The sequence below is a fragment of the Podarcis gaigeae genome, assembly GCF_964106915.1.
Source record: "Podarcis gaigeae genome assembly, chromosome: 8".
Lineage (NCBI taxonomy): Eukaryota > Metazoa > Chordata > Lepidosauria > Squamata > Lacertidae > Podarcis > Podarcis gaigeae.
The window spans coordinates 82,179,379-82,204,013 of record NC_139684.1 but is presented as its reverse complement, the minus strand read 5'-3'; the positions used below and the strand labels follow the sequence as shown (position 1 = coordinate 82,204,013).

Below are 24,635 nucleotides of genomic sequence, written 5' to 3'. Positions count from 1 at the left end.
CCAATCACTTGGCGGAACACTCTGCCACAAGAGACCAGGGCCCTGCAGGACTTGACATCTTTCCACCGGGCCTGCAAGACAGAGCTGTTCCGCCTGGCCTTTGGTTTGGACTCAGTCTGACCCTTATGTTTCCCTCCCCTTATGGTTTTGATCTATGGGCTACTTTTAAAATGAGGCTGCATTTTAAATTGCATTTTAACCTGTATTTTAAATTGGTCCCCCCCCTTATGTTTTTACTGTAATTGTACTGGTGTTAGCTGCCCTGAGCCCGGCTCTGGCTGGGGAGGGCGGAGTATAAATAAAATTTATTATTATTATGGCGGTGGCTGCCTCTAGGGCTCTGCGCCTGGTGTGGGCGACCCAGTTGTGCTCCCCTCAGTCCACCTCTGCTCCCCATGGAGAAACCAATGAGCAGGACCAGAGGGCGACAGCAGCAACTCTCCCCAGTCGCGATTCCCAGTACAGTAACTGGCATTTCAGAAGCACTGCTGCCTCGGACAAGCAAGAGGGGAAAATATGTCGCCACTGCGCCATTACGCTTTAACGCGCCGTCCGCGTTGGTGACCTTTAGAGTTTGCAGAACCGAGTCTCTGCCCCGGGAAGCTTACAATTTAAATGCTGGCAGCGGAACCCCAGAGGGGAATGAACGCGAACAAATGCAGTTTTAGGATGAAGGTCAGCGCTCGGAGGCGCAAGATTTGGGCGCGTCTGTGGTGCCACCTAGGGGCGAGAGATCTGGGTTGACGAACCACACTCCTTTTTTTACGCTTCGTTTTTTGCACTCCCGGCTCCAAGAGGATCCCTGTGATCTGTCGTGATTTGTTTGCCCCTATTTTCTTTTGGTCTTTTACTTTCCCCCCAGCAGCGCTGCACGGCGGCTCACAAAGCATTAAGGTTCGCCTTGCTCGCTGGATCCAGATCTCTCCAATCCGCACCTCCCCAAGTCCACACCTTTCTCCTTTGATCCCGGGGCGTCTGAAGCTGCTGTCCGCCACGTGGAAACTGAGCACAGGGGCGAAGGAAGGAAGGAAGAAAGAAAGAAAGAAAAAAAAAAGTGATGGGGAGAAACGTCCCCAGAGCGCATTCTCTTTAGAAAATAAAAGCTCGCAGTCTTCCAGTACGAGGATGGGAGGCAGGAAAAGGAGCAGGGGGCGGGGGCGCAAAGGGGACTTAAAAAACAACAACACACCATTGCGAAGCTCCTCCTTGGACGACCTTGATGAACTTTGCAAAGGAAGGAAATCACGGGGTGGGAGGGCAGCTGGTCATGTGAGGCGAGTCCAATAAAGGGGAATTCTGCTTTGCTTTTTGTTTCAATTTGGCTGAGAGAGACACTTCCCGCACCCGGCAGCTTTGCTAGACCCGGTTTAAGTGAATCAGGAGAAGCCGGGGGAGAAATGGCCTTACCCTCCTCTCCTTCCAGGGTCCTTTGGGGGGTCTTGCTGCTTGCGCTGCTCTCTCTGGCTCAGGCAGGTGAGTGACGGTCCTTCCATCTTATTGTAACTTGCTCTACGCGAGGCTGCCCTTGAAGCTGACCCAGAAACTCCAGAGGGTGCAGAATGCCAGCGAGGCTCCTCTCGGGGTCTCTGCCATGGGAGCATATTCACCCAGTGCTTTTCCAGCTGCATTGGCTCCCTGTGGAGTACAGGGTCAGGTTTAAGGTGCTGGTTTTGACCTTTAAAGCCCTATGTGGCCTAGGACCCTCGTACCTATGGGACCGCCTCTCCTGGTATGCCCCGCGGAGGACCTTAAGGTCCATTAATAGCAACACTCTAGACTTCCCGGGTGGGACGCGGGTGGCATTGTGGATTAAACCACAGAGCCTAGGGCTTGCCCATCAGAAGGTCGGCAGTTCGAATCCCCGCGAAGGGGTGAGCTCCCGTTGCTCGGTCCCTGCTCCTGCCAACCTAGCAGTTCAAAAGCACGTCAGAGTGCAAGTAGATAAATAGGTACCGCTCCGGCGGGAAGGTAAATGGTGTTTCCGTGCGCTGCTCTGGTTTGCCAGAAGCGTCTTAGTCATGCTGGCCACATGACCCAGAAGCTGTACACCCGCTCCCTCGGCCAATAAAGCGAGATGAGCGCCGCAACCCCAGAGTCAGCCACAACTGGACCTAATGGTCAGGGGTCCCTTTACCTTTTAGACTTCCCGGCCCCTAAGGACATCAGATTAGCCTCAACCAGGGCTAGGGCCTTTTCAACACTGGCTCCAGCCTGGTGGAACGCTCTGTCTCATGAGATTCTTTCCGCAGGGCCTGTAAGACAGAGCTGTTCTTTTTGCACACAGCTTTGGCATAGTATATTGTATTTTAAAATGGGGTTTCAGAGTTTTTAGGGGTTTTTGAATGTTCTATGTAGATTTTCAGTTTCATTGTTCTGTATGGGACAATGACAATAAAGATATCGTATATCATCAGTCTGGAGGGGGTCCTAATTTTTGGGATGACACCACCCTGGATCCTAGTCAGGGGGCATGTTCTTATCTTCACCCCCTCCCCAGATCACATCGCCTTCAAGGAGGCTATTTTGATTGCGAAAGACAGCCGGAGGAGGACAGGGCTTGTGACAGTTGATTCTATCAGTTAATTATTCACCATGTGAAGAAACCCTCCCTTTTCCTCTCTCCTAAATCCACCCCCAAACCATTTCACTGAGTTACCTGGAGAACAAGCTTTGGGAGAGAGTGGCGTGGAAGCAGTCAGCCGCAGGGCACCTGATTTTGCATGAAGAAGATCTCAGGTTTAATCCCAGAAGGGCCTGAAACTCTGGCGAGATGCTGCCAGTCAGTGTAGGAGACAGTACTGTACTGACCTAGATAGACCAGTGGTCTGATTTAGTACAAGGCAGCTTCCTCTGGTCCTATGCGTTGCCCTCTCTCTCCATGCCACATATAATTTTCCAAACCTATGTCATACCCCTCCGTTGTTATCATTTGCCCTTTGCACTAACTAACCCCAGATACTTTTGCCTTTCCTTGCATGCCCCAGACTCTTGATCATATGGAAGTTTATTATTATTATTATGGACGTTTATTATATTATAATATAATAATTCAAAGTGTTGGTGTTGACCTTTAAAGCCCTCAATGACCTTGGTCCAGTATACCTGAAGGAGCCTCTCCACCCCCATCGCTCAGCCTGGACACTGAGGTCCAGTGCCGAGGGCCTTCTGGTGGTTCCCTCATTGCAAGAAGCCAAGTTACAGGGAACCAGGCAGAGGGCCTTCTCGGTAGTGGCACCCGCCCTGTGGAACGCCCTCCCACCAGATGTCAAAAAGAAAAATAACTACCAAACTTTTAGAAAACATCTAAAGGCAGCCCTGTTTAGGGAAGGTTTTAATGTTTAATAGGTTATTGTATTTTAGTGTTTTGTTGGAAGCCGCCCAGCCAGATGGGTGGGGTATAAATTATTATTATTATTATTATTATTATTATTATTATTATTATTAACAAGGGAGGCATTCATGGTGAGTTCCGGCAGCTCTTTTTCTAGAGAAATAGTACTGCTCAACAACATATTTTTGGGTGCAGGGGCATATAAATTTCAGTTCCTTGTTGAGGCTGAATGTTCAGATCTGTCTGTACAATCTTCCAACTCTATGATTCTGGGAACTAGTAGTGAGCTGCTTTTAAAAATAGGTTTAGTTGCCATATTCTATCAGCCTTCTTCAACCTGCCACAGCTCAGCAGCAGAACATCATGCAGAAGGTCCTCAGTTTGGTAGCTGGCATCCCCAGGTAAGATTGGGAGAGAAGAGACTCCTGTCTGAAATCCAGTCAGTGTAAACAATACCAAGCGATGATCTGATCCGGTTTAAGGAAGCTTTCCTATCTTCCTAGATGTTTTGGGATCGAGTGAATCCCCCACTCAGCTCACCAGGTGATCTTGGGCCAGTCAGCCAGCCTAGCTTACCTCACAGGGATGTAGTGAAGGTGGACGAGAACCATGCAGACCATCTAGAGATCTTTGGAAGATAAAGGTTGTCTATAAATGTAAGAATCAAATACAGTGGTACCTCGGGTTAAGTACTTAATTCGTTCCGGAGGTCCGTTCTTAACCTGAAACTGTTCTTCACCTGAAGCACCACTTTAGCTAATGGGGCCTCCTGCTGCCGTCGCGCCGCCGGAGCACGATTTCTGTTCTCATCCTGAAGCAAAGTTCTTAACCTGAGGTAATATTTCTGGGTTAGTGGAGTCTGTAATCTGAAGCGTCTGTAACCTGAAGCGTCTGTAATCTGAGGTACCTCTGTAACCAGCACTCATAAAAAAGAAGAAGAGGTTTGCTTCCATTGACCATTTGGGAATTTTCAAGGGTCAGGGGTCAGTCTTGATGGGATACTTTTCACCTTGGGACACTTCAGATGGACTCTGGAAGGAGCAGCCTCTTGGCCTTCCAGAGACCTTGAGACTGTGTGTTTCTGCTTGCGAGGCAGATGCGGTCCTGCATGTGCGTTTTGCAAACAGGAAACTGACGCTGTGCACTCAGCAGCTTTTGTGTCTTCTGTTTCACAGAAGCAAGATGCCGGAACGTTTGTTAGCGTGATGCTTGATAGAGAAGCAGCGAAGCACAATCTCCCTTTTGGATGTTCATCAGCCACTTTCGGTTCCCCAAATTTGGTTTGCTTCTTGTCAAGTTCCCCAAAAAAGTATTGATGCAGGGGAGGTCAGAGAGGTTTGGGTAGAATACAAGAACAAAAAACCAAACCCCATACGACGGCAAACATTTTTAACTACTGCAGGAGTAAAACGAGCGTATGCATCACAAACAGCAATTCCTTTTTCACGCCATCTCCAACTAAGGCCATGGAAACGCCATGCATTTAAAGCGCATGGCTCCCCCCAAAGAATCCTGGGAACTGTAGTTTGTGAAGAGTGCTGGGAATCGTAGATTGGTGAGATCTGGTAAACGCCCATTTCCCAGAATTCTTTGGGGGAAGAGTCAAGGACAATCCACGAAACATTTAAAATTTTTAGTGTAGCATAGCATAGTATCAAAGTAATTTTATTTTTATTTGTAGAATACGGATAGATACCTTTTCAAAATGAGAGCAAGAGTTCTTTGTGTCTAGTTTGTCTCAAATGTGACCTACTATAAATGAGATTACCTGGCGAAAAACAAGCTCGCACCTTTTGTTGAGTTTGCATATATACTTAAAGTACATAGAATCATAGAATCATAGAGTTGGAAGAGACCACAAGGGCCATCGAGTCCAACCCCCTGCCAAGCAGGAAACACCATCAGAGCACTCCTGACATATGGTCGTCAAGCCTCTGCTTAAAGACTTCCAAAGAAGGAGACTCCACCACACTCCTTGGCAGCAAATTCCACTGTCGAACAGCTCTCACTGTCAGGAGGTTCCTCCTAATGTTTAGGTGGAATCTTTTTTCTTGTAGTTTGGAACCATTGCTCCGTGTCCGCCTCTCTGGAGCAGCAGAAAACAACCTTTCTCCCTCTTCTATGTGACATCCTTTTATATATTTGAACATGGCTATCATATCACCCCTTAACCTCCTCTTCTCCAGGTTAAACATGCCCAGCTCCCTTAGCCGTTCCTCATAAGGCATCGTTTCCAGGCCTTTGACCATTTTGGTTGCCCTCCTCTGGACACGTTCCAGTTTGTCAGTGTCCTTCTTGAACTGTGGTGCCCAGAACTGGACACAGTACTCCAGGTGAGGTCTGACCAGAGCAGAATACAGTGGCACTATTACTTCCCTTGATCTAGATGCTATACTGCTATTGATGCAGCCCAGAATTGCATTGGCTTTTTTAGCTGCCGCGTCACACTGTTGGCTCATGTCAAGTTTGTGGTCAACCAAGACTCCTAGATCCTTTTCACAAGTACTGCTCTCAAGCCAGGTGTCACCCATCTTGTATTTGTGCCTCTCATTTTTTTTGCCCAAGTGCAATACTTTACATTTCTCCCTGTTAAAATTCATCTTGTTTGTTTTGGCCCAGTTCTCTAATCTGTCAAGGTCGTTTTGAAGTGTGATCCTGTCCTCTGGGGTGTTAGCCACCCCTCCCAGTTTGGTGTCATCTGCAAATTTGATCAGGATGCCCTTGAGTCCATCATCCAAGTCGTTGATAAAGATGTTGAATAAGACCGGGCCCAAGACAGAACCCTGTGGCACCCCACTAGTCACTCTTCTCCAGGATGAAGAGGAACCATTGATGAGCACCCTTTGGGTTCGGTCAGTCAGCCAGTTACAAATCCACTGAGTGGTAGCATAGTCAAGTCTGCATTTTACCAGCTTCTTTACAAGAATATCATGGGGCACCTTGTCAAATGCCTTGCTGAAATCAAGGTAGACTACATCCACTGCGTTCCCTTCATCTACCAGGCTTGTAATTCTGTCAAAAAACGAGATCAGGTTAGTCTGACATGACTTATTTTTCAGAAATCCATGCTGACTATTGGTGATCACAGCATTCCTTTCTAGGTGCTCACAGACTGTTTGCTTAATGATCTGCTCCAGAATCTTCCCTGGTATTGATGTCAGACTGACTGGGCGGTAATTATTTGGGTCCTTTCTTTTCTCCTTTTTAAAAATAGGGACAACATTTGCCCTCCTCCAGTCTGCCGGGACTTTGCTTGTTCTCCAGGAATTCTCAAAGATGACTGCCAGTGGTTCTGAGATCACATCTGCCAGTTCTTTTAATACTCTTGGATGCAGTTCATCTGGCCCTGGAGACTTGAATACATCTAAACTAGCCAAGTATTCTTGTACTATCTCCTTAGTTATTCTGGGCTGTGTTTCCTCTGCTGAATCATTTGCTCCAAATTCTTCAGGTCGGGCATTGTTTTCTTTATCGGAGAAGACTGAGGCAAAGAAGGCATTGAGGAGTTCAGCCCTTTCCGTGTCCCCTGTTTGCATTTCACCATCTTCTCCTCTGAGTGACCCCACTGTTTCTTTGTTCTTCCTTTTGCTACGAACATACCCATAAAAGCCTTTTTTGTTGCTTTTAACCTCTCTAGCAAGCCTGAGTTCATTCTGTGCTTTAGCTTTTCTGACTTTGTGTCTACACGTGCTGGCTGTTTGTTTGAATTCCTCTTTGGTGGTTTCCCCCCTTTTCCATTTTTTGTACACATCCTTTTTTAATCTTAACTCAGTTAAAAGTTCTTTAGATAGCCACCCTGGCTTCTTTAGGCACCTTCCATGTTTCCGTCTCATTGGTATTGCCTGAAGTTGTGCTTTTACTATCTCCCTCTTAACAAACTCCCAGCCATCATGAACTCCCTTTCCTTTTAGTATTACTGTCCATGGGATCTCACCCAGCACTTCCCTAAGTTTTATGAAGTCAGCTTTCTTAAAGTCAAGAAATTGAGTCCTAGTATGCTTGGCTGCTCCTTTCCGCTGTATAGTAAACTTCAGAAGAGCATGATCACTCGCGCCTAATGATCCTTCCACTTCTACCCCACTAACCAGGTCATCAACATTGGTTAGGACCAGATCTAAAATGGCTGTTCCTCTTGTTGCTTCTCCCACTTTCTGGACAAAGAAGTTGTCTGCAAGGCCAGTGAGGAATCTGTTTGACCTTATGCTCTTGGCTGAGTTTGACATCCAGCAAATATCCGGGTAATTGAAGTCCCCCATTACTACTATCTCCCTTCCTTTTGCATGCTTGGCCATCTGTTCCAGGAAGGCATCATCTATGTCCTCCCTTGGGCTTGGGGATCTATAGTAAACTCCCACAATGAGGTCCCTGTTATTCTTCTCTCCCTTAATCTTGACCCAAATGCTCTCACTTTGGCTTTGAGGTTCTAAATCTTGGATCTCTTCACAGGTATACACATCCCTGACATATAACGCCACTCCTCCTCCTTTCTTGTCTGGTCTGTTTCTCTGAAATAGATTGTATCCCTCCATTGTTACATTCCAGTTGTGGGACTTATCCCACCAGGTTTCAGTGATGCCTATTATGTCATATTTAGCTTGCTGTACCAAGAGCTCAAGCTCATCTTGTTTATTACCCATGCTTTGCGCATTAGTGTACAGACATTGAAGTCCATTAATCATCCCCCCGTGTCTCTTATTTAAGGATTTTTTCCTCCCATCACTAGGTTTGCGTGCTGTTTGCACCATTTGGTCTATGACATTTGGATGACCATCTTCATCAATTGATAGACTCCTACCTTCAGGAGCACTGTCTTCCTCCCCCACATTAGTCAGTTTAAAGCCCTCCTGATGAGGTTTCTGAGATTTTTGGCAAAAACATTCCTCCCAACCGTTGTGAGGTGCAGCCCATCTCTTGCCAGAAGTCCATCTTCAAGAAACTGCAGTCTGTGATCTAAGAATCCAAACCGTTCCTGTTTACACCATTTGCGAAGCCAGCTGTTCACTTCCACTATTTTTCTCTCTCTCCCTGGGCCACGTCGTTCAACTGGGAGGACAGATGAGATGACAATTTGTGCATTTAATTGCTTCAATTTCCTGCCCAGAGCCTCATAGTATCTTTTGATCTTCTGGAGGCTATTGCTTGCAGTGTCATTGGTTCCCACATATATAAGGGCTTGTTTATATTTTGGGAATGGTTCATAGAATCATAGAATTGTAGAATTGGAAGGGACCCTGAATTTTTCCTGATGTTTAGTTGGATTAATGTTCTTAAGTCACTGCATTGTTTTATACTTTTGGGGTGTCCCATGATCATATTATAACAGGGTAGGGCTCTATGCCATGAATCAAGCACTGCTGGGAGTCATTTCCTTTTGTTTCCCAGTGTATTTCTTATAAATAAATAAAAAATTGGTGTGGCACAAGCAAATTTTTGTTTTGAAAGTGTGGTCCAGAGAAAAAAATGTTTGAGAACCACTGCTCTGGCAGGTCAGCTGCGTTGGTCTGTTGTCCAAAAACAAGCAAAGAGTCTGGTGCATCTTTTGTTACGGTGCCTTTCTGAAGGAGCGTCTCCACCCCCATCGTTCAGCCCAGACACTGAGGTCCAGCGCCAAGGGCCTTCTGGTGGTTCCCTCACTGCGAGAAGCAAAGCTACAGGGAACCAGGCAGAGGGCCTTCTTGGTAGTGGCGCCCGCTCTGTGGAATGCCCTCCCACCAGATGTCAAAGAGAAAAATAACTACAGTGGTACCTCGTGTTACATATGCTTCAGGTTACATACTCTTCAGGTTACAGAGTCCGCTAACTCAGAAATAGTACTTCGGGTTAAGGACTTTGCTTCAGAATGAGAACAGAAATTGTGCTGCAGCGGTGCTGCAGCAGCAGGAGGCCCCATTAGCTAAAGTAGTGCTTCAGGTTAAGAACAGTTTCAGGTTAAGAAAGGATTTAGAAATGTGTAAGAAATTAAGAAGGGAAGGAGTATCAGGCAAGTTGAGGGAAGTCAAAAAGAGAATGGATATAAAAAAGATGTATGATTTGTATAAATTTTGTATTGGAAAAATTGAATAAAAAATAATTTATAAAAAAAGAATAGTTTCAGGTTAAGAACGGACCTCCAGAATGAATTAAGTTCTTAACCTGAGGTACAATAATAATAATAATTATTTATACCCCGCCCATCTGGCTGGGTTTCCCCAGCCACTCTGGGTGGCTTCCAACAAAATATTAAAATACAATAGTCTATTAAACATTAAAAGCTTCCCTAAACAGGGGTGCCTTCAGATGTCTTCTAAAAGTCTGGTACAGTGGTACCTGTGTTCTCATCCTGAAGCAAAGTTCTTAACCCGAGGTACTATTTCTGGGATAGCGGAGTCTGTAACCTGAAGTATCTGTAACCCGAGGTACCCCTGTATTTCAACTATGGCTCCCATCAGCTGGCTGGTCCACAAATGCTTGTGCCGTAATAATAACCCTGTATGCTGCTGGACTCCTGAGCATTCATTGAATAGCTGCGATGGCTTGCAGTGGCCGTCTAAATGCCAGGATGCATGTGATCAGAGACAGCTTGGCATTATGCAGAAGTGCACAACTTCAGGCGTCTTTTCGGTGTCTTCCCCTCCAGGCAGAAATTTCTGGCTGTTCCGCCAGCAGGTCCTGAAGCAGCGAGAGCAGCGCGCGATGGAGGAGGCGTATCTTCGCCTGAGACAGCTGCCTCGGTTCCGGGTCCCAGGGATGTGGAGCGCTCCCCTCGAGAGCTTCATCCGCCAGCCCCTGGACCACTTCAACCGACAGGAGCAGCGCACCTACAACCAGGTATGAGATGCTCAATGATCTGGCAATATCGATGGCGCTTACTTGGGTTTATTATTTCAACTCATGCACAACCACTTGTTCTACATGCCTATTTTATAGTTTTGCTTTTCATCTTTTAGTTTTCTTTTTAAAAATAATAATAATTGATTTTCCAGATTAAAATTGTACATTCACATAACAACATAAAATATAAAAACAAGATTCTAGAGAATCTCCTGGACTTCCCTCCTCCCCTTTGTGAATCTTATTATTCGTCCTTTCCTTCTGCATCTTTTATAAGAATCCAAATTTTTATATCTCCATTATATCCAAAGTTCATCATTGCACTACAAGTGTTGTTCCAATCCCACTAACGATTTTAACTGTTTACAACAGTTTTTAAGATAAATTATAAATTTTCCCCATTCCTTATTAAAGTTTTGGTCCTCCTGATTTCTGATTCTTCCGGTCATTTTTGCCATTTTGGCATAGTCCATCAACTTGATCTGCCATTTTTCTCTGGTAGGGACTTTATCTTCTTTCCATCTCTCGGCTAATAGCATCCACATGTATACAGAAATAGTCTTTTCTGCTCCTTTGGAATTTCGGCACCTAGAATTCCTAAAAGAAAAGCCTCGGGGTTTTTTTTTTTAAAAAAAGTTATTTTAAACATTTTTTCCAATTCATTATATATCATTTCCCAGAATGCTTTTACTACCTTACACATCCACCACATCATTTAATTTTTACCTGCTGTGATGATTGAATATACATTATAACATTATCATCATCATCATTATTATTATGCTTTACATGTGCTGTCTGAATGTTGCCCCGTTTCCCGGGGACAGTCCCCAGATTTACAAATCAGTCCCCATACAAAATCCATTGAAGTTGAAAAGTGTCCCCGGATTCATTGAAAAAAATCTGGTAACCTTACCTTAGGGAAGCCCACCCCCTGTGTAGAGTCATGCTTTGGGAAGGGGAAGTCCCTTTCACACGTAGTGATATTCCTTCTCTTCTTTGTTATTGTTGTTGTTGTTTAGTCGTTTAGTTGTGTCCGACTCTTCGTGACCCCATGGACCAGAGCATGCCAGGCACTCCTGTCTTCCACTGCCTCCCGCAATTTGGTCCAACTCATGCTGGTAGCTTCGAGAACACTGTCCCACCATCTCGTCCTCTGTCATCCCCTTCTTCTTGTGCCCTCCATCTTTCCCAGCATCAGGGTCTTTTCATAGAATCATAGAATCATAGAGTTGGAAGAGACCACAAGGGCCATCAAGTCCAACCCCCTGCCAAGCAGGAAACACCATCAGAGCACTCCTGACATATGGTTGTCAAGCCTCTGCTTAAAGACCTCCAAAGAAGGAGACTCCACCACACTCCTTGGCAGCAAATTCCACTGTCAAACAGCTCTTACTGTCAGGAAGTTCTTCCTAATGTTTAGGTGGAATCTTCTTTCTTGTAGTTTGGAACCATTGCTCCGTTCCAGGGAGTCTTCTCTTCTCATGAGGTGGCCAAAGTCTTGGAGCCTCAGCTTCACAATCTGTCCTTCCAGTGAGCACTCAGGGCTCATTTCCTTAAGAATGGAGAGGTTTGATCTTCTTGCAGTCCATGGGACTCTCTAGAGTCTCCTCCAGCACCATAATTCAAAAGCATCAATTCTTCTGCAATCAGCCTTCTTGATGGTCCAGCTCTCACTTCCATACATCACTACTGGGAAAACCATAGCTTTAACTATACGGACCTTTGTTGGCAAGGTGATGTCTCTGCTTTTTAAGATGCTGTCTAGGTTTGTCATTGCTTTTCTCCCAAGAAGCAGGCGTCTTTTAATTTCGTGACTGCTGTCACCATCTGCAGTGATCATGGAACCCAAGAAAGCAAAATCTCTCACTGCCTCCATTTCTTCCCCTTCTATTTGCCAGGAGGTGATGGGACCAGTGGCCATGATCTTCGTTTTTTTGATGTTGGTTTTGGTGTTTTGATGTCTCTTCTTTACCTCCCTAAAATTCACAGCGATTCTGGATTAACCAGGACTTTTGGTGGCGCCCCGACGGACCAGTCTTCCTCTTCATCGGGGGCGAGTCTGCCTTGTCGGTGTTTGATGTGTTGGCAGGTGGGTGTCAAGCAACACCTCAGTTGCGGAGATTGGGGAACGATGTCTCTTACATAGTCATTCATTCATTCATTCATTCATGGCATTTCAGCCCTGCGTTTTTCTCCCAAGGTAGCATCCATGGTTGTTATGTACTGAAGTTCTCACCCTGGGCCAGCAGGGGGATACTTCAGATAGTTCAAGACCACATATGCAAATAAGGGATCGAAAGTGACATTCAGTGATTGGATAGTTACAGAAAGTTGTTACAGTTACGTTGTACTGGAGCTCTATATAAGCAGGCTGGCTGAACCCTTCAGTTCAGTTCTGTTCTGGCCTGTGAATAAACAAGTGCTGTTTGAAGAATCGCTGTGTCGTCTGATATGTTCACCCAGAACTTAACACTGGCGACGAGGATGGGATCGATGGACATCAGAGCACAGCCAGATGCGGCCACTATCTGAGCTGAGCTGAGCTGAATCACTGAGCTGAATCACTGAGCTGAATCACTGAGCTGAATCACTGAGGGAAATCACGGAGCAGCATGAGAACTTCAGTACATAACAGTGGTTCTCTTCCTCCTCATTTAATCCCCTCTACAACCCTGTGAGGTAGGCTGAGAGGCAGTGAGTGGCCCAAGTGAGCTTCTTAGCTGAGCAGGGCTTTGAGCCCTCACTCCCAAGTCCTAGGCCGACACTCTAACCACTACGCCACACTTTTTTTTTTGAGATGGGACTTGCTAGAACTTTGCCTTCAACCGCATTTGTAGGCCCAAGGCTCTGCCATGGATTGACTGAAGGCATACGGAGCGGCCATGAGGACGTACAAAGTTCCTGCACCAGTGCTAGGATGGTTTTGTCGTCCCAAATTCCTGTGAATGGTGTCCATGCGTCTTTTGTCAACATTTAAGCTTTAATTCCCAGTTGCTGGCAATCGCTGGTATGCAGAGCGCTGCATAATAGTATAATAATTTTAAAATAATAATTTTACTATTTGTGCTCCGCTCATTTGACTGGGTTTTCCCAGCCACTCTGGGCAACCATATATTTAAAATACTATGAAACCACTTTTAACACTCTCGCCCCCCCCCCAAAAAAAAACACACTCTGGGGGCTGTTGTCTGTTAAAGGTGCTGAGAGTTGCCAGGAGAACTACAATTCCCAGCTCTTGCCTATGATGAAAGTTGAAATGTTAAACCACTCCTGAGAATTGTAGCTCCGGGAAGGGAATAGGGGTCTCCTATCCTCTGTAGTCTTCGAACCTGAAGGTCCCCATCTACACAATACATTTAAAGCAGTATCATATCACTTTAAACCAGAGTTTCCCAAACTTGGGTCTCCAGCTGTTACTGGACTACAACTCCCATCATCCCATAGTCAGCAGCACCAGCGGTCAGGGATGATGGGAGTTGTAGTCCAAAAACAGGTGGAAACCAAAGTTTGGGGAAACCCTGCTTTAAACATTCAGGCCTTCTCCCAGAGAATCCTGGGAAGTGTAGTTTGTTAAGGGTGCTTAGAGTTCTTAGGAGGCCTGCTATTCCCCTTCCACAGTTACAATCCCCAGAGTGGTTTCCCAGTCAGTCCCTCTTCCTAGGGAAACTCTGTGAATTATAGCTCTGTGAGGGCAGCAGGCACGATCTCCTAGCCCTCTTAACGAACTACAACTCCCATCATTCTTTGCAGGAAGCCACAACTGTTTAAAGTGGTATCGCCACGCTTTAAACGTATGGCGTGAAGGTGGCCAGAGAGAGACCTATCTCCTGTTTCTCTTTCTGGTTTTAGGACACCACGTGGAGCTGGCCCAGAAGTACGGAGCTCTGGTGGTGGCCCTCGAACACCGTTTCTATGGGGCCAGCATTAACCCCGATGGGCTGCAGGATCACAACCTTCCGTTCTTGTCCAGCCAGCAAGCGTGAGTTGGCACCTGTGACTCATACTGCAAACCCTGCTTGCGTTTCCGTAATACCGTAACATTTTCTTTAAATATTTTACAAAACACTTCCATTCCTCCAAAAACGTTTCCTTCATTTTTAATCTCTAATTTTGGCTTGCTCTGTCATTTTTATAAGCCTTTGGCATCTTTTCGTTGGCATCTTGCCTCCTTCCCATTTTTGAGTGTATATCGTTCTTGCCGCTGTCGTGGCATGCATAAATAAATTGTCTTAAGTCGATCGCATCTGGTTGCAAAGTTCTGCCATCTCCTTTTGCAGCTTGTCTGACCTGGCCTCCTTCCACCACTTTGTCACCCAGAAATTCAACCTGACGTCCAACAACACCTGGATTTGCTTTGGAGGCTCCTATCCTGGCTCGCTGTCTGCCTGGTTCAGACTCAAGGTGGGACCACAAAATCTCCAGTAGGGCAAATAGGAACAGGACAGTGCCAGAATTACTTATAAGCTAAACAAGCTATAGCTTAGGGCTCCACTCTCTTGGGGGGCCCCCCAAAAAATTAAAGGGAAAAACAAACCTGGATGTACGTTTCCAGAATAGAAGATAAAAAACAAATAAAATAAAACCTACATACAGCAACAGTGTTTTGTGTTGTGTAGGCTCCTAGGATGTAAGTAATGGGCCCCGCCTGCTAGCCTGCTCCCTAAAATATCACTGGTTTGCTCATTTCTATATATAGGGTGCCGACATTCTGCATGGGCTGGTTGCATGAGTAAACAAACAAACCCCTGGGTTGCAAAATATGAGTCCGCAATATTAAAAGCAACACAATGGCTAGAAGCAATAACAATGTGAAAAACTTTATGGAATAATTGAAAACATCAAAATTAACAAACGGAAGTCTCTGAAAGTCTCTAAATGAATCACGGTGCCAGACTTTACCTGGCGGAGAGCAAACTGTGAATAGATATAATGAAAAATACTCTGGAACAGTGCTCATGCGATCTATTTGAAAAAAGATTGGTTAATGAAGAAATTACATATTTTTTTACTTACGAGTGTTGAACTAATTGGCTGGTGAAGAATTCAACAAAACAGTAGTTATCCGGAAAAACTGTTCAGCAGAGTTCAGAGCTGGACATCAGAATTGGACATTTGCTGATGATACAAAGCTCCACAGCTTGCCCTCCGCCTTCCGTGAACACCGTCTCAAAAGTGAGTCCGTAAGTGACTGCAGAGGCCAATTCTGGATCCACACGTCCATTCTCTCTCTCTCTCTCTGTTCCAGTTTCCCCACCTGGTCTTTGCTGCTGTTGCTTCTTCTGCCCCCGTCAGAGCCCAGCTGAATTTCACAGGCTACCTTATGGTGAGTTCTTGGCAAAGAAACCAGGTGGTCTTTTTGAGTTTGGGGATGGCCCTCAGAGCTTCTTGAGGCCCTCTCAAATGATGACCACACGATGGCCAAAGATTGCCTGTGGTTGAACTCAGCCTCGATCAACCGGAAAGGCCTCCAGATATTTGGACTACAACTCCTATCAGCGCTGGCGGGAGCTCATGGGAGTTGTAGTCCAAATATCACCAGTTTGACTCAAAAGAAGAAGAAGAAGAGTTTGGATTTGATATCCCGCTTTATCACTACCCTAAGGAGTCTCAAAGTGGCTAACATTCTCCTTTCCCTTCCTCCCCCACAAGAAACACTCTGTGAGGTGAGTGGGGCTGAGAGACTTCAGAGAAGTGTGACTAGCCCAAGGTCACCCAGAAGCTGCATGTGGAGGAGCGGAGACGCGAACCCGGTTCACCAGATTACGAGTCTATCACTCTTAACCACTACACCACACTGGCTCTCATTATTCCCCCTCCCCCAAATAGTGAATAAGAAAAAGCTGGAATTAATACAGTGGACGCTCGGGTTGCGAACGTGATCCATGCAGGATGCACGTTCGCAACCCGCAGCGTTCGCAACCCGTGTCTGTGCATGTGTGGGTTGCAATTCGGAGCTTCTGTGCATGCGCAAAGTGCAATTTAGTGCTTCTGCGCATGTGCGACCACCGAAACCCAGAAGCAACCCGTTCTGTTACTTCCGGGTTTCAGCGGCCCGTAACCCAAAAATCCCGCAACCTGAAGCGGCTCTAACCTGAGGTATGACTGTACAGTGGTGCCCTGCAAGACGAATGCCTCGCAAGACGGAAAACCCGCTAGACGAAAGGGTTTTCTGTTTTGGAGGTGCTTCGCAAAACGACTTTCCTGTGGGCTTGCTTCGCAAGACGAAAATGTCTTGCGAGTTCCTGCGGGGTTTTTTCCCTCCCCCCCCTTTTCCCCAAGCCGCTAAGCGGCTTATCAGCTGATCCGCTAAGCCGCTAATGGGCTTGCTTCGCAAGACGAAAAAACCGCAAGACGAAGAGACTCGCGGAACGGATTCTTTTCGTCTTGTGAGGCACCACTGCACCACAGTGTGAATCATCACATTTGAACGTAATGTTCTCACCATGCCTGAAACCCCACGCGACTTAACAACTATCTCTCTTTGACTTCTTCTTCTCCAGGTTGTTGCCGCAAGTCTGTCCAATCCAGTGGTCGGTGGTTCCAAAGAGGTGAGGTTTTTAACATTTTCCTAAATCACTCGTTTTTTGGCCGTGTGGCAAACTGCAACCGCTAAAAGTGGTTCTGTAACGCTTTAAATGCATAGTGCGGACGCATCCTTCTTTTTGCCGCCTGTCGTGTGCTGCCCCCCCCCCCCACGTTTCCTTTTTTAAAAAAGAAATATTTCTTTGATTTCAGAAAAAATAAACTAATAATAATAGTAATAATAATAATAATTAATAGACAACTTTTATTTGTATCCCACCTTCCCTGGCCGAGACTGTGCTCAGGGCAGCTAACATCAGATACATAACATTGGTATAAAATCAAACAATAATTAAATTACCTCCTAAAAACAAGTCAGGATCAAATAATAACAAAGTCGATTAAAAATCCATATAATGAGATTGCTCTGAATCTTAAGGCTTTCCCCCATCCCCTCCAGTTGTCAATATTTACAACTGCATATCAGTCCATTATCCACATTTTTTATCCATCTAAATTGTCCATAGTTTTTGTTACTTTACAAGTGCGATTAAAATCGTGCCAATGTTTTCATCTGCTTACAATGGTCTCCTAAATGAATTACAAAATTTCCCCATTCTTTTTTGTTCAAAGTTCCTGTCCTCATCTTCCTTTTTGCTTCTCTCGCAGTGCATGGAGGCTGTGGCTGACGGCTTCTCTGCTGTGGACGCCCTGGTGCAAGATGGAGCCCGGGCCAAGCTGGTGAAGGACTTCCGCTCCTGCCAGGAGTTGGAGGGCCCTGGCGACTGTGTGGAGCTGGTGTCCAACCTGGCTGACATCTTCATGCTGGCTGTGCAGTACAACAACGAATACATGGAGTGGAGCACCATCGCCAACCTTTGTCGTGTCATGACCAACAACAAGACTGGCTCCCCCTACCAGAGACTTATGGCTGCCAACAACGTAAGCCTGCGTCTCGGGGGGCGGGAGAGCTTTCTAGGGCCCGGACTGAGGAGCTGTGTCAATCCTTTTCCTTTGTTTAGGACGAGAGTGTGACTGGTCCCCAACTCTCAGTATTATTTATTATTAGTATTACATTTATCTATCTATCTATCTTTCTATTTATTTATTTATTAATTAACAACCGAAACACAAACAGTGAAAGCCCCCAGGCGGCTGATACATTGGGTATACATAATCAATAATAACATATTCAAATCAACCATATGTACAATTCTCTATACCTTAACACTCCTCCCTCCACAAGGTTTGATTAACTTTTAACATTTTAATTGTTCAAACCTGCCCAAATAATTCAATATATTCTCAAACCAATCCTCATCCTTCTCACTGACCTTAAACCCTTTCATTTTATGTATCTTCACAGTTGGGTATTCCAAGATAATAATATTTTTCAATTTTTCCCTCCATTGGTTCACCCCTAGCTCTTCTGCATTTCCCCAATTACTCGCTATAACCTGTCTGGCTGCAATTACCATCACTTTTACCCATTTACATTCCTCTTTTGTTTCTAACTTGGTGCTACTCAGGCTAATAAGGACCATTAATTTAGATATTCCCACCTTCCTACCCACAATTCCCGATATTTCTCTACCAATCTCTTTCCAGAATTCATTAACTAACGGACAATAAAAAAATATTATTAGTAACCCATCCCAGTACTTCCGGGTTTTGGCGGGCCTGTAACCCGAAAAAACACAAACTGAAGCGTCTGTAACCCGAGGTATGACTGTATATGGTAATTTATGGACCTAATAGGTATCTAAACCCATTTGCACATAACAAATAGGAACCTACACAACACAAAACACTGTTGCTGTATGTAGGTTTTATTTTATTTGTTTTTTATTTTATATTTTGGAAATGTATATCCATGTTTTTTTCCCTTTAAATTTTTGGGGGTCCCCAAGAGAGTGGGGCCCTAAGCTATAGCTTGTTTAGCTTATACGTAAAACCTCTCTTCTTTTCAAAAGGTGTATTTGGACGGCATGAACATGACATGCACACAGAACAATCACACAGAGGCCCTGAAGGAGCTGCGCAGCACATCCATCTCCACGACAGGCGTGGGCATTAGGCAATGGTACTTCCAGACATGTACAGAATTTGGATACTGTAAGTGAGAGTTAACATTTTGCCCTCTGCTCTCCTCCTCCTCCACATATTATTATTATTATTATTATTATTATTATTATTATTATTCACCCTAAGGTCCTGGGATGGGTTATTTGTGTTGGTGAGGAGATGAGAGTTTGTTCATCTCAAATCAGACCTAATCTAAGTGAGATTGCCTGGCAAAAAAGCGAGCTCACGCCTCTCATTGAACTTGCATACATACTTAAGGTACATAGGTAAGAGGCTCGTTTATAATTATATTTTGGGAATCCCTCACGTTCTTGTGCATCTGCTTCGCTTTATTCTGGCTGCCCCACGATCATATTATAAAGTAGTCGTGCTCTACGTTACAAATCAAGCACGGCTGGGAGCTGTTTCTTTTCGTTTTTCAACGTATTGAGAGATTATTTGTTGTGGCGCAAGCAAATTGTTAATCTGAAAGTGTGGCCCAGAGGAAGAAGGTTTGAGAATCACTGACTTGGGGGCTGCCCCAGCGAAGGCCCTGTCCTGGACCTCCACCGCTGAGCTGCTGAGTCCAACCAAGTGTGGGCTTTCCTATTTGCATTGTTCCCCATGAACTTATTTTCTTTCTTTCTATCTATCTATCTATCTATCTATCTATCTATCTATCTATCTATCTATCATATATCTTTATCTATCTATCTATCTATCTATCTATCTATCTATCTATCTATCTATCATCTATCTATATCTATCTATCATCTATCTACCTATCTAATCTATCATCTATCTATCATCTACCTACCTATCTATTTATAATATACATTTTTATTAATTTTTTTAACATATCAGTTCCAACAGTCATACAACATAACTTCTCATCTTATATAATATTTTGGACTTCCGTCAACTCCTCTGATGATTTTCCATTTTTTATCACTTATTCTGCATTTCTCACTTTCTGTATTACATATAATTATCCTTAACTAATAATTCTCTTCATAGTCTTTCTTGCAATATTTCAAATAATTCACCTTACAAAACTTCTTGCAATCCTACTAGCGTAATCATCACAGTTACTTTTCAAATAGTTCATATATTTACTCCAGTCTTCTAAGAATCTCTGATCCCGCCGGTTTCGAATCCTTCCTGTTAATTTATCTAATTCTGTGTAGTCCATCAACTTCATCCTCTATTCTTCAGTAATTCTTCTTGCTTCCATTTTGGTGCCAATAATATTCTTGCTGCTGTCATTGCGTATGAAAACAACTTACAATCCTGTCTGTTAATATCATCTCCTACCATGCTAAGTAAAAAATGCTTCTGGTTTCTTAACAAACGTATATTTCAACATCTTTCTTGTTCCCCGTGAATTTAGTGGCCTCAGCCCAGCCTTTTGCACTTTATTTCTCTCGCTCTAGACCAAACCTGCGACGATCCTGCCTGCCGTTTCTCCCGCTTCATGAACCTGAAAACTGAGCTTGATACCTGCCGAGAGGTCTTCGGCATCCCCTCTCAGGCTGTCCAAGAGGCTGTGTCCTTCACCAACGACTACTATGGGGCCGATCACCCCAAAGCCAGCTGTGTCCTCTTCGTGAATGGTACGGGGGGGGGGGAGATGTGGGGCCCTCTCAGACGCCCGTGGGCAGCACATAGTTGCGAGAGAGGGAGAGACCCCCAGTTTGAAGCCTATGGAGAGCTCCGTTTTGTCAAACCAAATACAATCATACCTCGGGTTGAAGTTGCTTCAGGTTGAGCACTTTCAGGTCGCGCTCCGTGGCGACCCGGAAGTAACGGAATCGGTTACTTCCGGGTTTCGCTGCTTGCGTATGCGCAGACGCTCAAAATGATGTCATGCGCATGAGCGGAAGCGGCGAATCGCGGCATGCGCAGACGCGGGTTGCATTCGCTTCAGGATGCGAACGTGTGGCTGGTTGTGATTGCTTGTTAGCGAGGAGAAAAGCGCTCTACACATAGAATCATAGAGTTGGAAGAGACCCCAAGGGCCATCGAGTCCAACCCCCTGCCAAGCAGGAAACACCATCAGAGCACTCCTGACATATGGTTGTCAAGCCTCTGCTTAAAGACCTCCAAAGAAGGAGACTCCACCACACTCCTTGGCAGCAAATTCCACTGTCAAACAGCTCTTACTGTCAGGAAGTTCTTCCTAATGTTTAGGTGGAATCTTCTTTCTTGTAGTTTGGAGCCATTGCTCCGTGTCCGCTTCTCTGGAGCAGCAGAAAACAACCTTTCTCCCTCCTCTATGTGACATCCTTTTATATATTTGAACATGGCTATCATATCACCCCTTAACCTCCTCTTCTCCAGGCTAAACATGCCCAGCTCCCTTAGCCGTTCCTCATAAGGCATCGTTTCCAGGCCTTTGACCATTTTGGTTGCCCTCCTCTGGACACGTTCCAGTTTGTCAGTGTCCTTCTTGAACTGTGGTGCCCAGAACTGGACACAGTACTCCAGGTGAGGTCTGACCAGAGCAGAATACAGTGGCACTATTACTTCCCTTGATCTAGATGCTATACTCCTATTGATGCAGCCCAGAATTGCATTGGCCTTTTTAGCTGCCGCGTCACACTGTTGGCTCATGTCAAGTTTGTGGTCAACCAGGACTCCTAGATCCTTTTCACATGTACTGCTCTCAAGCCAGGTGTCACCCATCTTGTATTTGTGCCTCTCATTTTTTTTGCCCAAGTGCAATACTTTACATTTCTCCCTGTTAAAATTCATCTTGTTTGTTTTGGCCTAGTTCTCTAATCTGTCAAGGTCATTTTGAAGTGTGATCCTGTCCTCTGGGGTGTTAGCCACCCCTCCCAGTTTGGTGTCATCTGCAAATTTGAGGCAGTTTTGCTCAGAGGCAGTTTTCCCCCTTCACTGTGAGGGGTGTGTAGGGTTTCTCACCGTTTGTCTGTGGAACAGACTCTTTAAGCAGGCCTTTGGCTGATTGACATCCAATACCTTTTTAAAATGTGTAATGGAAAGGGCGGGGTATTGGGATGTTTTTGTTTTTATTATGTATTTTCTATTTTTTTATATTGTGATTTTATTGTTGAAAACAACAACAACAGACTCCCTCAGGAGGTGATGATGAATTCTTCTTTCTTGGAGGTTTTTAAGCAGAGGTTGGGTGGTCATTTGCCATGCATGATGTTCATATATGAATTATGATCATGTATGTTGAGATTACTGCATCACAGGAGGTTGGACTATAGATGACCCTCTACAATTCTATGGTTCCGTTTCTCCTCCTCCACTTCTGTGAGTTCCATTTCTGCACGGACAGAACAAGAGATAATACCAAGGCAATTTCATTTCAAAATCTAAGCCAAGGAGGTCTGTCATCTGAGGCGGATATACGAATAAACCCATTGGGTTGCACCCAGCCAAGTTTTACTCACAGCAGCCCCATTGAAATAAAAGGACCTAATTTAGTCATGTTCATAAATTTCAATAGGTCTACTCTGAGTAGAGCCACAACACATTTTCCAGCGAGTTCATAGGAGCAGCGTAGGTCCCCCATCCTGGCATCAGAAGTTAGCTTCCGAGATCTGCCTCTCCCATTGGATCACACTGGTGAATCAGTTTACTTTCTCTCCTCCTCGGTGTTTGATCACTGCCTTCTCTCCCCAGGAGACATTGATCCTTGGCACGCCCTGAGTGTCCTCAAGAACCAGTCCCGCTCCGAACGGGCCATTTTAATCAACGGCACTTCCCACTGCGCCGACATGAGGACACCCAGCCCCCGGGACCCCCTGCCCCTTGTCCATGCCAAAGAGGTGAGAATGGCCCTGGGATTCTCACTTGAATGTTACGGGGTCAGAGGTGGCATGGGGGGGGGGGAAATAGCTTGGAATCCAGAACCTTTTTCAGGAAGTTCCACTTACTCTAACCTGTTTGGTCTCAGGCTGGAGGCAATGCAGGGAAGAATTAGAGTGCGGAACCCTTTTAGGAAAGTTCTGTTTCCTCCTATGAAGATATAATAATAATAATAATTTATACCCCGCCCATCTGGCTGGGTTTCCCCAGCCACTCTGGGCAGCTTCCAACCAAATATTAAAAACAATACAGGGTCAGACATTAAAAACTTCCCCAAACAGGGCCACCTTCAGTTGTCTTTTAAAAGTAAAATAGTTGTTTATTGCCTTGAAATCCCCTGGGAAGGCGTTCCACAGGGCAGGCACCACTACCGAGAAGGCCCTCTGCCTGGTTCCCTGTAACCTCACTTCTCAGTGTCCGGGCTGAACGATGGGGATGGAGATGCTCCTTCAGGTATACAGGACCAAGGCTGTTTAGGGCTTTAAAGGTTAGCACCAACACTTTGAATTGTGCTCAGAAATGTACTGGGAGCCAATGTAGGTCTTTCAGGACCGGTGTTATATGGCCTCAGCGGCCACTCCCAGTCACCAGTCTAGCTGCCACATTCTGGATTAGTTGTAGTTTCCGAGTCACCTTCAAAGGTAGCTCCACATAGAGCGCATTGCAGTAGTCCAAGTGGGAGACAACCAGAGCATGCACCACTCTGGCAAGACAGTTCGTGGGCAGGGAGGGTCTCAGCCTACGTACCAGATGGAGCTGGCAGACATCTGCCCTGGACACAGATTAGCCTCTTGGTCTATGAACCTTGTAGTGGGGTAGGAGAGTTAAATATAATGCCAATATATTTTACATCAGGCAACCAATGCGCCCCTTAAGTTTCAGATAATACAAGTCTAAAAAGCCCCAGGCACAAATTTTCATGGCCCTCTAGCATCTGTGGTGGCTCATGTCCCGGAAACAATATATTTATTGTTAACTCTGGAAATGTATGCTCGATTCTGACCCTCCTGATTTATATTTTACTCCTGATGTATATTTTGCTCCCCACAAATGTCTGCTTGTTAGGGTCTTGTTTTAAATATTTTTGTTTTTAATTAATGTGCAAAGTACCTTGAGATGGTGGTTAAAAGGTGGTTAATAAATCAACGGCAGTAATAAAAATGAAAACAATTGTCCCTGAATTAGGAGCACAGCTTATAAATCAGGATTCTAGTTAGGAGCCTAGCCAACCTTGGCTTTATTTTCTCTCCCTCTCCACACCCTCCATACAGCAAATCTCCTTGCAGGTTGATGAGTGGCTGAAGTTAGCGAGAAAGATAAATCAAGGCAGCTGAGAGGCCAAATGAGAAGATGCTTCGCCAGCCCAAACCACTGACGCCTCTCCTTCGAGAAAGACTGCTTGCTCCTGCCTTGTCTTAGAGACTCACAAAACATCTTTGCATCACCTGGGAAATAACTATGTGGCACAAATGACTGTCATTTTTTTTTATTAAAAAAAGCTTCAATTTCCAAATACAGATTTATTTATTTTTAATACCCTTGATTCTTCACTGTTGTTGATATGACGATGATGATCTATCGATGGAGCTGGATTTCGTAGCGGGTGGAAGATGGAGTGTCAATAAGGATGCCAATATATTTTTTCTTTTCTTTTACTGCTTTTTGCTCCTTTGCTGTCTGGCTTGTGGGATGGTGAAGCTTTTCCCATCGCTGTATCTCCATGGAAAGAGAAAAATGTCTGCTTCGTTTCTGTGCGGCAGACTGTGGGTTAAAGGCTGTTTGTCCCGGGGCAGGGCAGAAAGTTTGCGACGAAAGGTAGAAAACCGGGAGCTGTAAAACCCTCCTTGGTGGAGGTCTGCTGGAATCCTTTTCCCAAAGCAATAGAAAACGTCTTTTCTATTGAACCTAATCATAACTTGGTATGGGGATGCGGGTGGTGCTGTGGTCTAAACCACAGAGCCTAGGACTTGCTGATCAGAAGGTTGGCGGTTCAAATCCCCGCAACAGGGTGAGCTCCCGTTGCTCGGTCCCTGCTCCTGCCAACCTAGCAGTTCGAAAGCACGTT

General features: G+C 45.2%; 1 protein-coding gene and 1 long non-coding RNA gene across 2 annotated transcripts in view; one reads left to right on the top strand and one right to left on the bottom strand.

The window, feature by feature from the left end:
• Nucleotides 1-24,635, bottom strand: part of LOC310851829 — a 305,116-nt gene that overhangs the window by 225,586 nt on the left and 54,895 nt on the right. The window lies entirely within an intron of this gene.
• On the top strand, nucleotides 1,288-24,225 carry PRSS16 (serine protease 16). The gene is made up of 12 exons (XM_083753977.1): nucleotides 1,288-1,473; nucleotides 9,948-10,138; nucleotides 12,134-12,233; nucleotides 13,994-14,123; nucleotides 14,422-14,545; nucleotides 15,390-15,467; nucleotides 16,645-16,692; nucleotides 17,336-17,608; nucleotides 18,640-18,781; nucleotides 20,164-20,343; nucleotides 22,385-22,530; nucleotides 23,842-24,225. The coding sequence occupies exons 1-12, from the start codon at nucleotides 1,398-1,400 to the stop codon at nucleotides 23,902-23,904; spliced, it is 1,551 nt and encodes a 516-aa protein (XP_083610103.1). The 5' UTR covers nucleotides 1,288-1,397; the 3' UTR covers nucleotides 23,905-24,225.